Source organism: Cucurbita moschata, unplaced genomic scaffold (assembly GCF_002738365.1).
Source record: "Cucurbita moschata cultivar Rifu unplaced genomic scaffold, Cmos_1.0 Cmo_Scf00041, whole genome shotgun sequence".
NCBI classification, from domain to species: domain Eukaryota; kingdom Viridiplantae; phylum Streptophyta; class Magnoliopsida; order Cucurbitales; family Cucurbitaceae; genus Cucurbita; species Cucurbita moschata.
The window spans coordinates 172,432-187,386 of record NW_019268557.1 but is presented as its reverse complement, the minus strand read 5'-3'; the positions used below and the strand labels follow the sequence as shown (position 1 = coordinate 187,386).

Below are 14,955 nucleotides of genomic sequence, written 5' to 3'. Positions count from 1 at the left end.
TTTGTTTGATTTTAATTTCAAAAAAGAAAAAATTAAAAAAAAAAAAAAAAAAAAAAACGATTGAGAAGGGTGATAGTGGGTTTAGGATCATCGCCCGAGTCGTGAAATGAAACTTGGACGGTCCAAATACACTAATATGAGTTAATGTGAAGGTGGGTAATTGGGAGAGTTGATTAATTTTAGGTGTTCAAATCAAATGGGAGGGGGTTGACCATTGACTCCCACAAAATCAGTTTGTTACCCAAAACATGATGGCCCTTCGTGTTTTAAAAATGCCCCTTCATTTGCTCACTCAATTCAATGTTGAAGTCAACACTTAGACTTAGACCACAACACTCCAACCAACCATGCTCCAATTATTCTTTTCCCTTTAAAACTTCAATTCTCCATTTGTTTTAGTATTTTACGCATTTAACCTTTTCTTAAATTGCCTCAACTCATTTTAGAAATTAAAAAAAAAAAAATCAAATCCCATATTGTGCTCGAAAATTAGGTAGTCCGACCGTAAAAAAACATAAATTTTGCTTTGAGAATTAAGAATATATTGATTTGATGTTTACCATAATCGACTCACAAAAACAAACAAACAAAATAGATAATTAAATAAAATAAAATAAATTTTAAGAGAGAGCATGCAGCTAAGCTACTGATTTGGTCTACCACTAATCTCTTCTTCTTGTTCATATTATTACAACAATTTGGATTCTAAATTGAATTTAATTGCTTAATTAATCTTATCTGTTCAAGCCAAGTACCCATTCCCATTCCCATTGGAAGAACAGAACTCCATACCCAATTCCTCCAGATCGTAATTCAAATCCTCATCAATCAGATTTTGAATTTCCACGAGTTCCGCCGCCGCCCCTGAAAACCCACGATTCCCCTGCGGGATGGGGACCCCGTGCTCCCTCGGCGTCTCACGGAGCTGAAAATGGCGCCCATCCGAGAAAGGGAGCATCACAGAGGGGTGGTTGTTATGGAACTCATCTCCAGCCTGCCCGAAGCTGAGGTTGACCGGACCCTTGTGGCTGCCGAAAGGCACGACGGCGCCGGCGGCATGAAACCCCGTGAACTGCTGCACCAAGTCCCTGAAATTGGCGGTGCTGGCGTTGAGCAGCGTGGTCGGCGCCTTCCGCGAAGCCCTGGAGCGGCGTCTGGGCTTGGAAATGGAGTTGTTATTGGGAGCGTCGCGTGGGACAGTGGTAGAGGAAGGCGCGCCGCCGTGGGTGTAGAATTGGGCCCTCCACTGATCGCTGCTGCTGCTGATAGACATGCGCGCGCGTGTGTGTGTGTAAAGTAGCTTAATAAATGGAGCAGAGAGATGAATTATATGAATTAGATTAATGGCGATGGGATGAACTGAGAGGAAAACATGTGTGCGTATATATATATCTTTTTATTTAAAAGAAAAAATAAAACAGAATGAAGGAGATTTGTGATCTGGGAGTGAGTGCGTGAGGAGGAAGAAACTGATGCTTCCAGGAAGCTACGTGAGTAAACATCAATGGGGACATAAAAATGGTAAATTATTTAAATATTTATTATTTATTATTAATATACAAGACAATACATAAAATGACTTGGGAATTAAGAATGCTATGCTACCCTTACCTAAGCTTTCTTCTTACAATTTGTTACCCCCCACCAACCCTCTAATCCAACCCCCTTTTTTTTTATTTTTTTTATTTTTCCTGTATTCAAATTATTAATTTTATTTCAATAATCAATTATTTTCATATAAATGCCTAGCATTTGACACGTGGGAGTAAACCAGGAACTTTATTTTATTTAAATATCCATTTTTTTTTTATAATTAATTTCCTATATTTACCAAAAATGAACTCAAATTCAAAACGGTATAGAATTAATTTATATATCATATTTTAAAGGGTCAATCAGATAAGCGGAGGAAGAAGGATAAAATTCAATGCCTTGATATTGTAAGAAGATTAGATTGTTGATTAATGTAATTGCACGTGATTTTGACCCTTTAACTAATCCTAATTTCCTGATTTTTTTAATAAAATTATAATTCCACATATACCCTTCCCCTTTTTTCTTTTTTACTTCCAAGGAGGAATGGGGCAACTCAACCTTTTTCCTCGTGTGCCATTTATTGTAAATTGTATATACAAATATACTTGGGTATTATTTAAATTATATATTCAAATTCAAATAATTATAAAAATATTGGTCAACCTACATCTTTAATTAATATTTGAAAGTGATGTCTCACTTCTTAACTCCAATTCATAATTAAAAAATAATAAAAATAAAATTACATAACCAATATCTCTATTGATAGACACAAAAACATAACTCACCGAACCAATGTCTCTACCATTCATTTCCCTTCGAATGGGAAAGATTGGTTCTTAAACGATGACTATTTATATTTTATATGTTAGAGTAGCACGAATAGTACTCTTATTTATCATATTCCACGTCATTATCATTTTAAAAATGACATGGAATATTGTAATTAAAAATATTATTTAATAAAATATTGAGTTTCTAACAAATGGGTAGAAAATAAACTCAATTTTTAAAAACAAACTGAAATTTGTTTTTGGGACAATGATTAGTGCAAGGAAAAGTGGGAATTGATGGTCAATGTTTTCCCCAAAATTCCAAACTTTGAATGAGTCTCTATCTTGCTTAAAATGGGTGAAAGTTTTATTTTTTAAATCATGATTTGTTGGAAAAAATGAAAAATAAAAAAACTAATTTTGATTGAATTTTCATATAAAGTTAAATAATAATTAATAAAAACTTAATTTTCATATGGGCAGTACAGCTGATGTTTAAGGTTGGGACACTGCTGATAATGGATCAAAATGTGAGAAAATTCAAAGTCAACGAATGACTTGGGACACTGCTGATGTTTGCAACTTTGTAAGCTTCAAAACATTTAATTAAAAGTTACAAAACAATTGCATTAAAAAAAGCATTTACATCATTTTCAAACACATTGATCAAGATATTGAACTTGATTCAACAAGCATCCCTTTCCCATCCCGTTCAACCACACTCACTTTGAATTCTTCTTTTCCAAGTTTTTGACCTGCTCCTCCTCATTCATTGTGTGTCAGACAGACAGATGATAAAACAAAATTCAACCAATTCAGACAGCATCTTACAAATTCAGCTGCAAACTTCAGGCCATTTTACTTGGAAAGAACACAAACAACAGGACATCGACGAATTATGATACAAGTGACATTTACAAGGGGATTCGTATGCTAATTTCAACGCAAAAATTGGGACACTCTGCCTTCTTTTCTTTTCTTTTTTTTTTCCTTTTTCATCATTAAACACGAACCGATTTCCTATTCTACAGTTATTTTAAGTATTGTTGTAAGTCTTGGCCTTTTGTATCTCCTAAGAAGTAAAGAAGAGCAAACGACACTTACAGATGACAAAGCCATGCATGCACCGGCTGCCCATGGAGGCAATTTAATCCCCAAAGAAGGAAACAGGACTCCGGCAGCAACAGGAATTGCTATTACATTGTACGCCATTGCAAACACGTAATTCAACCGAATTCGATTGAAAGTCTTCCTTGACAGATCGATGGCTGTAATTACATCTTCTAAATTATTTCTCATCAGGACAAAGTCTGCTGCCTCAATGGCAATATCAGTTCCCGCACCAATTGCGATTCCGATATCAGATGCAGCGAGAGCAGGCGAGTCGTTGATACCGTCTCCTACCATTGCAACTGTGCTTCCGTCCTTTTGGAAGTTGTGAATCACTTCGGCTTTTCCTGCCGGCATTACTTCTGCCCTCACATCTGTTATACCAAGCTGCACAACAAATTGGCAGAAAAACATTAACTTTTACCACAACAACATTTTTCTCATTTAAGAAAAACATGAATGGACCAAATTTTGATCTATGAGCGGCCATCAAGAAATTCAGCGTCCAACATTAATTTGTAGAGCTTGCATTTAAATGAAATCGTTCTAACAGGAGGCTTGTGTAATCACTTAATTCTCTAAATTAGTATTTAACGGACAGAGATATGGAGAGAATTTTATGCCAACCTCTTTGGCAACAGCCCGAGCTGTTCTCCAATTATCACCCGTAACCATGACTGGAGAAACACCCATTTTCACAAGACCCTCAACAACAACGGCAGCTTCTCGCTTAAGTGGATCTGCTATTCCCAAAACTCCAATTAAGTCATCATTGCATGCAACAAGAATGCCTGTCTTTGCACTTTCTTCAAGCTCTATAACGAAATTATCTACATCAGGTGCTATGGAGATTCCATTTTCATTCATCAACTTCCTGTTGCCAACCTGTTTAGGGCAACAGGTTTTTGAGAAGCAGAACCCCAAAATGTCAGAATACATATTCCAGGATAGAAGAAAATCAACGCTCATATTTCCTCAACTAGTAAAATGAATTCTTACCAGAATCCTTTTTCCCTCAATAACGCACCGGATGCCTTGGCCTGGCAATGCAGAGAAATCTGTGACATCGAAAAGCCATCCAGAAGATTCTCTACTTTGGTTTTCCCCATTTTTTGTTGCAGAAGGATCATCGAAGAAATGGAAATGTCGTGCATACTCGACTATAGCTTTTCCCAAAGGGTGTTCGCTGCTAGCCTAGCCAGAAGAAAGAGTAATAGTAGCTAATGATTGAGTTGGTTCACAGAAACATAACAGAATTATTCATCACAACCAATTCTCAACAGATAATAAAATATTTAATTTGTATCCTTAAAGTATACGTCATTGAGTTTTATAAATCATTCTGCCATTAGATATGAACAAAAATCTTTTACTCAAAAAATGAATTAAAGCTATAAAAAAAATTGCCAATCACCTCTGCTGAAGCAACCAGCTTAAGAAAATCTCCTAGAGAAATTTCAGTGAATACTTTGGCAGTAGTGACGGTGGCTCTCCCTTGGGTTAGTGTGCCTGTTTTATCAAAAATCACGTACTTAACCTTTTGGGCCCTCTCCAAAGCGTCTCCTCCTTTGATCAAGACACCATTGCTGGCACCAACCCCTGTAGCAACCATGACAGCAGTCGGCGTGGCCAAGCCTAGTGCACAAGGACATGCAATAACTACCACTGCTATTGCAAACATGAGGGAAAATACGAAGTAATTTCCATTTTCTGGGAGCCATTCAGCTGGATAAGCCCCAAGAATTCCTCCAACATACCTACAGATGCCAACAGAAGCTTCAGATCTTAGATAATGTTTCTGCCTAACTCTTAACCACACTGCAAATTTGTCAACTCAGATAATAATTAAAAGTGCATTGATATCATACTTACCAGCCAAATAACGTACACAATGCTATAGCAACAACGGTAGGAACGAATATACTTGCTACCTGCGGGCCAAAGAGAAGCCTATTAACACCAGAATTAAGAAATTTGCAAATTTTCTGACAGCCCCACGTGTCCAAATAGAGTGTTGCAGCGTGGAAGACAGAATCTAGATGATTTGCAGACTCCAACATGGCCCACCCATCACATCTATAGGTATGTATGCCCGACTAATCAGTTTTACAATGTTCAATGGGCAGTGGTGTTCATTCGGGAAAAAATTGACAAGCTTATATATGCTTTTTTGGTAAGCGGACATATGTTTTTCTGGTAAGCCTATATATGTCTTCCCATGTGCTTTTTGCTTTGTAACAAGAGAGAAAATTTAAAGAAAATATATCAATGGATCAACAGGTCAGGCCCTTGGTTACATGTTAAAAAATATTTGGTCATGGAAAGGAAGAACAAGCAGAACAGAACTGTTAGCAAAAAGGAAGTTAAGACAACCGAACAGTTTTACAGGAGGGAAAAGCCAAAAACAATGTCCTATTCAACGATACTGCCTATAAGATCAGATCTCATAAATCACCATATATGCAAATTCTACAGCATATAAACCAAAAGGCATGCTCAACAACCCCTAGGTTTCTTCATCATAAGGATACGAATATCACTCATTCAGACTTACTGAAGTTCCATGTAGGGTGGCGACTTCAGCAGCTCATTCATTAGTCATTGCATTTCATTTCTAGTAACTCTTCCACTCCAACTCAAAGCTAGAAAAATCTAGGACACAAACTTCCTTATCCAGCCATGATCTTTTTGTTGAGCTCATATCTTACTATTCTACTTTGCTTCATGTAATAAAAGATTAAAATGAAAATATTCACCCCTGCACCCCTCTTACTAAAAAAAACTATTATTTGTTCCAAAACTGAAGACCTCAGATTAAATTTAAAAGTAAAGTACCCATCATGAAACTTACAAAATCAGCAAACTTCTGAATTGGGGCTTTAGACATCTGAGCTGTCTCAACCAAACTAATAATCTGATTCAAAACTGTATCAGATCCTACTTTCGTTGCTTGGATGTGAAGAGCTCCATGAAAGTTAATTGTACCCCCAATAACATGTGAGTTAACCTCCTTCAAAACAGGTACAGATTCTCCAGTAACCATACTCTCATTAACATAACTGGAACCCCAATTAACAACACCATCCGCTGGAATCTTTGTACCAGGAAGAACTTTCAACATGTCGCCAGGTTGAATTAACAGAGCATCTATTTCCCTTTCTTCTATCAAATTCCCACCTAGAAACACAAAATTAGAACCAGTCAACGATCTAGAAGACAACAAACAATTTTTTTTTAATGCTAAAAAATATCTTTTCATCCTCAATATCCACATCTCTCAAGTAACTCGATCCTAAGATATTTTGTTAAGAAGCACAAGATACTTAATGTCTCAATTATATGGATTCAAATGAATTTGATCCATAACTCCTAGATGGTTCAGGGGTCATATATCAGCATTATGCTCAACCTGGAGCTTTTTATTAAAGGACGTTGAAATATCTGGAATGTAATTCATTAAAATGTCTGTAAGAAAGAGAACCAGAAAACTATTGATTCCTTGAAACCCAAGTACCTTTATCCCGGATGAGCAATAAAGCAGTTGCAGGAGCAAGTTCTACCAACTTCTTGATGGCATCTGATGTTTTCCCCTTGGCAAGACACTCCAAGTACTTTCCCAATAATACAAAGGTTATCAACATAGCACTTGTTTCAAAATAAGTAGGAGACCAGAATCCGGTGACTGCACCATAGAGAAGTGCACAAACAGAATAGACATAAGAGGCCGTGGTACCCAAAGCAACCAAGACATCCATGTTAGCTGAACCATTTCGAAGAGCTCTAGCAGCTGCAACATAAAAGCGCTTTCCAATGATGAATTGCACAACAGTCACCAATGCCCACTTTAACCAATCATCCATGAGAAAGGGTCCACAGCGCCAGAGTAACAATGCGTAGATTAAAGGAATATGAGGACATATTACTTGTTGGAGAAAGATCAGTACCTGGAAGAAACATAACCATGAAACAATCAAAATATTATCAGAAAAGAGGAGTTTTTCAAAAAAAAAAAAAAAAAAAAAAAAAAAATCATGTTACAAGGGTTCATCACAAATGTTAGGAAAAAATCATCGGTGGAATCAAATTAAAATCTGTTAGGTACATGTGTACAAAATGCAAATCTGTAATAAACTGAACTCTTCTCTTTTTGTAGTAATGGAGTCAGATATACAAATAAGCAAACTCAAAACACAATATGATCTCCAACCAAGAAAATTTTCAATCACGCGGTGAGAGAAGTAATTATCTGAAGTAATGTTAACATTAAGAACTATGGATAACAAACATAAAAATTTGAAAGGCATGTAGCTGAGAGGAAAGAATATTCACGTACACTGAGAAACAGACTGGGGATAAAGAGCCAAAACATTTTCGTAGCTTCTTCAACATCTTTAGACGTTAACCTCGTGTAAGGGCTGGTAACATGCAGTTTAAATTTTCTGTTGCTTCTTCCCTCAATCTCATCCACTAAGGATCTGGGACCAACAACTACTGGGTCAAAAATAACCTCAAGTGTTCCTGATGTACTGTCAAAGAGAAACCGCCGCAACCCTTTCAAGTTGCTAAGTATGACTTCCAGAAACTGTACATCAACCTCGCCAGCAATGCCTGCAACCGCTAGTAAAAGTTTATCTTGCTCACTGCTCTGTACAAATGAAGCTTCAAATCCAGCATCCTCAATTGCATTAACTATGTCGTCTTTACTGGAAATTGTAGGATCATATTCAACTTCTCCCAATGATGTGGCCAAAGCAACTACTGCTCTTCTAACACCAGGAAGATCTCTTAAAATGGTCTCTACCGAATTCACACATGCTGCACATGTCATACCACCGATGGTAAATTGACCCACCAGTGTTCCATGCGACTTCTTTCCAACTGAAGGAGCTTCAGGTATAATCTCAGCCTCGAATCCAGCATCTTCTATTGCTTCTTTGATATCTTCTTCCTGAATTTATTTAACAATTAGCAAAATAAAAAAATATGCGCAATTCGGTATCTACATATACATTTCTTTTGGAAACTAAAGTCACTTTGTTGGTCCATACGAGGGTAACAAACTCCAAATGGATCGCCAATCACAAAAAAAGTTACCGATGAATGATGTGAACCTAAAGCCTAAACGAGCGATTCTCATTGATTTGATGGTGTGGAAACAAATAGTTTTCTGTTCTATCTCGATTATCTCTTTGTTAAATTCCATCTGTTCCTCTGTCGTTCAAAATTCTTCTAACTTCACACAAAACAAACTCCCATAAAACGCTCTGCAATAGAACGACCTCGTCCAGTTAACTAACCGTCTTCCCTACATCGCCAATCTAACACCACACGCAATGGCTGAAAGAAGAAACCAAAATGAAGGAAATACAAAAACCTTAACCAAGCTGGAGTCAAAAACAACGTCAGCTCTGTTCTGAAGCAATGCAACGGAAGCCGTCAAAACGCCATTAACGCCCCTCAAAGCAGCCTCCACGGAATTAGAACAAGCAGCGCAGGTCATCCCAGAAACTGAGACCTGAACCCTCCTCAGACCTTTCTTAATTTCGCCCAAATTCTCCTCCTGCTTCTCATAGGAATCAAGCAAACGCACATCCTCAAGATCATCGGAAAGTTCAGCAGCAGCAGAAGAAATATCCGGCAGGCGACGGTCAGCGGCGGCGACCTGGGCAAGCTGGAGGTCTCTGAGGCCCGGAGCCATTGAAGGACCCCGAGCGAAAAGGAGAGGGAAATGAATCAGAGACAAAAGGGAAGGATGGAGGAGGATTGAGACAGAGAGATTGAAAGGGGAAGGGAGACTTTTTAAGCAAAGATGAGAAGAGAGGTCGAGACAGCAATTTTCTAACTAAAGCAGGTGGAGGTGGTGGGAGGAAACTTTTTTACGTTTCCCATTTTACCCCCACCCAACAAATTCAAATGTTACCGATGCTGTACTCGCCTCCGCTCCATTCTTCTTCTTCTTCTTCTTCTTCTTCTTCTTCTTCTTCTTCTTCTTCTTCTTCTTCTTTGCACTGCCTACTGAAAATAATAATTTTACATTTTGTTCGTTGCACCTCAAATCAAAATTACTCTTTTAACCATCTAATTTTGTCTTTAATTTTTAACCCCATCTGTTATTTCCTCTAAAAATAATAATTGGAATTTAAATCCACTGTTCTTGCAGACACCGCAATCGGCGTTGACTGCTATCCCACGGCCGGACATCAAATTAGACACGAAACAAATATTGCCTCCCTGTTTGGACACGGGGTTCATGGTAATCCTTTTCCTGGATAGGCTTCACAAATAATTAATCTCAAATAATTGTTAAATTAATTGTAATTTATAATAAGTAAAGAAGGTAATTGATGAGTTGGCTAACGTTACATGCTTGTTATGGAAACAACACCGAGGCTTAAAAATTAATTCATATGGAAATAAAATATGTTAATATCAAGGAGCAGCATATTGGAACCTTGTTCGAGGGAAAGTGGTAAAGGAGTGAGGGCAATGTCGTCATTTGGTTGAAGCTAAAAGCCACGGTGGTTTGAGACTTTTGAGGAGCCGGTCACCCACCGATTCACGAAGGCCCAAAAGACGGTCAAAGCAGGTGACCTAAACCAAGTTTTATTTTCTTCTCCTTAAAAAAAAAAAAAAAAAAAAAAATTATAATTTATAATCTCACCATATCTTAGAGACTAGGACTCGATTTCTACGTCACCATTTTTTAATATTAATCCATCAGTTCCTTACCATCTAAACCCACATCTCTGGAATTCCGCTGGAGGTCCATATTTTTTTTAATCAATAAATTGGGTGGACCTGATATTGGGCTTATATCTGGGCCTGGCTTGTCTATCTAAGACCTCAATTAGGCCCATCAAGGCCCATTTCCATGTCAATCACCCTTCAGTTTTCTCCAATTTCCAACTAAATTTTCATTTTGTTAGATAAATAAACACGATAGAGAAAAGAGAGCGATACTCAATTTCGGCGAATCGGCGGTATGGGAAGAAATATCATCTCTCACTGGCGTCTACTCCGGCGAGCTCTCGACCACGGCCGATGGCTAGGTCCATGTTATCGCAATTATTCTATTTTCAGTCGCTCTGAAATACTTCTTGGAAGTTCGTCATCATCATCTTCGTTTTCAGCCGCTCCCTCCCATCGCAGTGCGCCGGACTTTCAGTCCCCCAGCCTACCTTTTCGGCACTGTCGACCTCTATGCTCAGCGTCAGGTTTTGCCTTTCACGTCCCCCCTCCTTCATCTTCAGCCAAAATCTGGCCCTGCGATTGTTTGTTACTGCTGGATTCTTATGAGTGTCGTGTTTATTGCGTTTATCTTCTTTGTATATGTGCTGTTTGCAAGGGTCGGTTTGAAAATTTGAAGCTTGTGCTGAGAACTTAAATAACAGACATTTAAAACGAGTTCTTAGCATTTCTATTTGTGCTCTTTGGATCTCATGGTTCACTGCTCAATAAACGAGCCAAATGATGCAGGTCTTTCTTGATTAAATCACTGTAAATCTTTCTTATTCTTTGGTATTTCCTGCGTACTGACTTGTTTCTGGTATGGGTAAATTGCAAAAGTACATTTTTTCTCGAATAAATCTCGAGAAACCGTTGTGTTTTGTTTTGTCGTTTCGTTTTTAGCACAATAATTTACAGCAGTTTTCGCTCTGTTGCTGTATGCTCATATCGTTTTTCCTTCCTTTGGAGTTTGGGATTTGAGTACTGCTATTTTTTTCTCTACGGTTTGAACGAAATTAAGTGATGATTTAAACATGATTTCAGATCCTTCGAATATTATCATGATAAAGTCTGAAGATCAATTCAAGAAGTCACTTGGGAAAGCACAAGGTATACCCTTTTAGCAAATCATTTTGGCAAATAAATTTCTTCCTTTGCCTTTTCAGCTGCTTAATACCGCTGGATCTTTTTTTTCCTTGCCAAAAACTCATTGTAGATGAAGCTTTGCCGGCAATTTTCTACTTCACAGCTGCCTGGTGTGGTCCTTGTGAGTTCCAAAACAGTTTTACATACGGTCGATTCAATTAGTTGACTTTTTTTCTATGCATAAACATGTGCACATCATATAGTTTTCCTGGAGTTTTTGCTAGATGTTTGATGTATTGTATGGACTCTCAATTTGTTTTATTGCTATATCTGCAGGCAGATTGTTATCCCCTGTAATCAAAGAATTGAGTAAGAACCATCCTCAGGTGACAACATATAAAATCGACATTGATCAGGTAGGTAGTCAATGTTGATAGCTTTCTTAAGGCATTATATCAGTGAAAAAAACAGAGGTTGAAGTCTCCACCCAACCACACACACATATTTTTTAACTTTAAAAAGACAAAGAAAAAGGATCAGCTTTCCTCAAACTGTGCAACATTCATTGGAATCATTGCCCAACCGATTGTCAACGACGGACTTGTTTGTAATACTTCCTACATGTTTTAAGTTCAATAATCTTGTGGAATATGATCCAGCTGATTGTTGACTGTGACGGCCTTGAGAAAGGGATTAGGTTAGCAATAACCTTCAAATTTCACAAAAGGGAAAGTCTTTGCTTTGGTCCTTATTGCATGGGAACGTCAAAGACTTGTCCAGTTTCAGGGAAGAACTCCATTGTAACCGTATCTGTCAATGGTGCAGTATGTGGAACAAGGAAGTCAGGATAACTAGCACCTTCTTTATTGTAAACTTTTGAAAGGAATTAGGAGTGAGGTTTTGATTGATTTAATTGGGGAACAATTTTGAGTTTATGCAATGCTGGTTAGGTCAAGGCTTGGAGAGCAATTGAAAACTTTTGTCAATCATTGCATGCTGCAGATCAGTGTGGATGATTCGGTTGGAGAGAAAGAGGAGGTTTCTGAGGATCCATATTGGTAGTTTTAGTTAGAAAGAACACCATTTCTTTCTAGCTTCTAGATTAAGTTCCTAATCAGGTTGTGCGTGTGTGTGTTTTATTACTATTTCTATTATTTAATTAAAAAAATATAAATATAAATATATGTATTTTAAAATTCTAAAGGATTCTTCTCTTTTTCCATGTTGCATTCTGATTGTATGCGTTTTGCTAATCTCCATTGGTTAGGGTGCGGGAAGATTTCTTCTCTCTTCTATATTTTCTATTATTTTATTCGTGTCCAAAAGAAGAAGCTTATTTTAGAGTACTTTATGCCTGGGAAAATTATTGAATCTGTTGCATACTTCTTTTCGCGCAGTCCTTTCTTAATATTCTTTGACGATTTGGTATACTATGCCTTTATCATCTCATGCACTCAAAATGGGTCATAATGAAATTGTTATGCCTTTTACAGGAGGGACTCGAAAGAACTTTGAGTGACTTAAATATTACCTCTGTGGTAAGAGTCTCAGCTCTTGTAATTTCCTACAGCCTTGTAATAAATTTTATGAATAGCTCGAGAGCTCAATCTTTTTTATTTTCGTGCCTAATTTCAGCAGTACTATTTGATGTTTTCTGATTGCATTTTGCAATTTGATCTGCCTGTGTATTTCTAATATTACTAGAAGCTTTAATCTAGAGAGGACAAACCAATCGAATTAACTTTTTTTTTTTTTTTAAAAGGTAAATAACTTTGTTTCTGCCTAGACTTGCATCAGTCAATTATAATGGATGGTGACTAGATATTTTTGCTCCACTTAAAACTGTTGGATGACATTTTGCCTTTGCTTTGGTAGTTTGGTTTATCATGATTTGTCTTCTTGGTTTCGTTCCACTTTGTTTATCAATGAAAATGAGAGGGGGGATTGGGAAAAACCTACTGGTGCTGTCATATATAAGTCATATCTGAGCCTTTTGGTTTGTCTTCATGTTTCTGAAATGTTCTTTTTGAGTTTTTAGAATATTCCCAATAGCAAATTTTTACAATCTCATGTGATTATGCCGTGTCTTGTGTATGATGTTTGAATGTCCAGTAATTCTGAGTTTAGGTTATTTTTATGCAGGTTCCATTATGAATGCGGTTTTATATTAAATTTTAAAAGGCTCTAGCTCAAACAACCTTAAAAACTTGTCGGAATTTAATTGATGCAATGATATCTACTATTCTCATATGCTTATTGTTGTGTTGGGTAACAGCCAACACTTCATTTCTTTCAGAGTGGCAAAAAGGCAGGGGAGATTATCGGTGCTGATGTTGCAGGCATAAAAAATATCATGGAGAAGCTTTACAAATGACCTCCTCACGCATCATTTTGGTTCATCTCTTTTCAAGCAGGTTTACCATTTAACACGTTGATTCTCGAGCCATGCCTGCTTATCTAGTTTTAATAAAGAAATTTGATACCCATCACTGTAATGAATGTAATGTTGTTGTAACCAGATCGATGTGTCGGATCATGTGACGATTGGCAGATGGGAATCATCCTTATACGGAATTTGCCTTTAGTAGCACACCACAAACAAATATGGTATGAGGAGTATTTGAACCTCTGACTTGAACTTGAAGGAAAGGAATATTTTTGAATTTGTAGTTATTTAAAGTACATTTAAGAGCCAATAATTGAGGTGCCAACTTAGGGCTGTTGAGTGTTTGTGTTTGTAGATTTAAAATTTATTTTTAAAAAGGAAAAACTATTTATTTTCATTTTTCACTACTCTGTATGCAATTTCAATGATTAAATGAGGAATAAATTTGATTGATAAAACCCCCAAGACTGTGATTCTTTATTACCAAACATGCCTTCCCATTTAACTTGTAAAAGGGAATCCTTTTCAAAATTACAATTATTTATGCTTCATAATATTTTTTAAATTATAAAATTAGCTACTGTCGTATAATATTTATTTATAAATTTCTGATTTAAAAAAAAAAAAAATAATGATTTGGTTAAAATTGAAATATTTTTTTGTTTGAAGTTAAATTAAAAGGTCCAAATCTCTACTATACATTTGTTATACATAAAAAGAGGAGATATCGTATTATCTTTTTTGATATAAATGGAAAGAAAATAGGTCAGCGCCATACAAATTAACGAATTAATATACTTTCATTGAATTTATTAAATTTTAAATTTAAAATTTTGAACTTTCATCCAATTTTGGTTACGGATAAATAAACTTCCTGTTCCTTCTCGACAAAATTGGTTTTCTAAAGTTATTGGGCCTCGATGCTGGGTTAAAAATGGGCCTGGGGTAAAAATGGGCCTGAACAAGCCCACAAATCGTTCTTTCGATGGATTCTTTCTTGGGCCTCGATGCTGGGTTAAAAATGGGCCTGGGTTAAAAATGGGCCTGGGGTAAAAAATGGGCCTAAGCAAGCCCACAAATCGTTCGTTCGATGGATTCTTTCTTGGGCCTCGATGCTGGGTTAAAAATGGGCCTGGGGTAAAAATGGGCCTAAGCAAGCCCACAAATCGTTCGTTCGATGGATTCTTTCTTGGGCCTCGATGCTGGATTAAAAATGGGCCTGGGGGTAAAAAATGGGCCTAAGCAAGCCCACAAATCGTTCGTTCGATGGATTCTTTCTTGGGCCTCGATGCTGGATTAAAAATGGGCCTGGGGGTAAAAAATAGGCCTAAGCAAGCC

General features: G+C 37.1%; 2 protein-coding genes across 6 annotated transcripts; one reads left to right on the top strand and one right to left on the bottom strand.

The window, feature by feature from the left end:
- Nucleotides 1-3,101: 3,101 nt before the first annotated feature.
- LOC111433157 (copper-transporting ATPase RAN1-like) lies at nucleotides 3,102-9,378 on the bottom strand. Of its 3 annotated transcripts, XM_023070113.1 has the most exons (10): nucleotides 8,794-8,810; nucleotides 8,514-8,683; nucleotides 7,753-8,367; nucleotides 6,934-7,363; nucleotides 6,271-6,596; nucleotides 5,292-5,350; nucleotides 4,834-5,176; nucleotides 4,419-4,613; nucleotides 4,047-4,304; nucleotides 3,102-3,806 (listed from the first exon to the last, which is right to left on the bottom strand). In XM_023070113.1, exons 3-10 carry the CDS (start codon nucleotides 8,245-8,247, stop codon nucleotides 3,330-3,332), a joined length of 2,583 nt encoding a protein of 860 aa, XP_022925881.1. In that variant the 5' UTR covers nucleotides 8,248-8,367; nucleotides 8,514-8,683; nucleotides 8,794-8,810; the 3' UTR covers nucleotides 3,102-3,329. The 3 variants fall into 3 exon arrangements, with proteins under 3 accessions (XP_022925881.1, XP_022925879.1, XP_022925880.1); XM_023070111.1 differs by lacking the exon at nucleotides 8,514-8,683 and having other exon boundaries at nucleotides 8,794-9,378; XM_023070112.1 differs by lacking the exon at nucleotides 8,794-8,810 and having other exon boundaries at nucleotides 8,514-8,787.
- A 945-nt stretch (nucleotides 9,379-10,323) lies between these two features.
- On the top strand, nucleotides 10,324-14,014 carry LOC111433296 (thioredoxin O1, mitochondrial-like). 3 transcript variants are annotated; one of them, XM_023070299.1, is made up of 7 exons: nucleotides 10,324-10,633; nucleotides 11,190-11,255; nucleotides 11,362-11,412; nucleotides 11,568-11,647; nucleotides 12,725-12,769; nucleotides 13,507-13,645; nucleotides 13,751-14,014. In XM_023070299.1, exons 1-6 carry the CDS (start codon nucleotides 10,402-10,404, stop codon nucleotides 13,603-13,605), a joined length of 573 nt encoding a protein of 190 aa, XP_022926067.1. In that variant the 5' UTR covers nucleotides 10,324-10,401; the 3' UTR covers nucleotides 13,606-13,645; nucleotides 13,751-14,014. The 3 variants fall into 3 exon arrangements, with proteins under 3 accessions (XP_022926067.1, XP_022926068.1, XP_022926066.1); XM_023070300.1 differs by having other exon boundaries at nucleotides 13,528-14,014; XM_023070298.1 differs by having other exon boundaries at nucleotides 13,507-14,014.
- The last annotated feature ends 941 nt before the right edge of the window (nucleotides 14,015-14,955 follow it).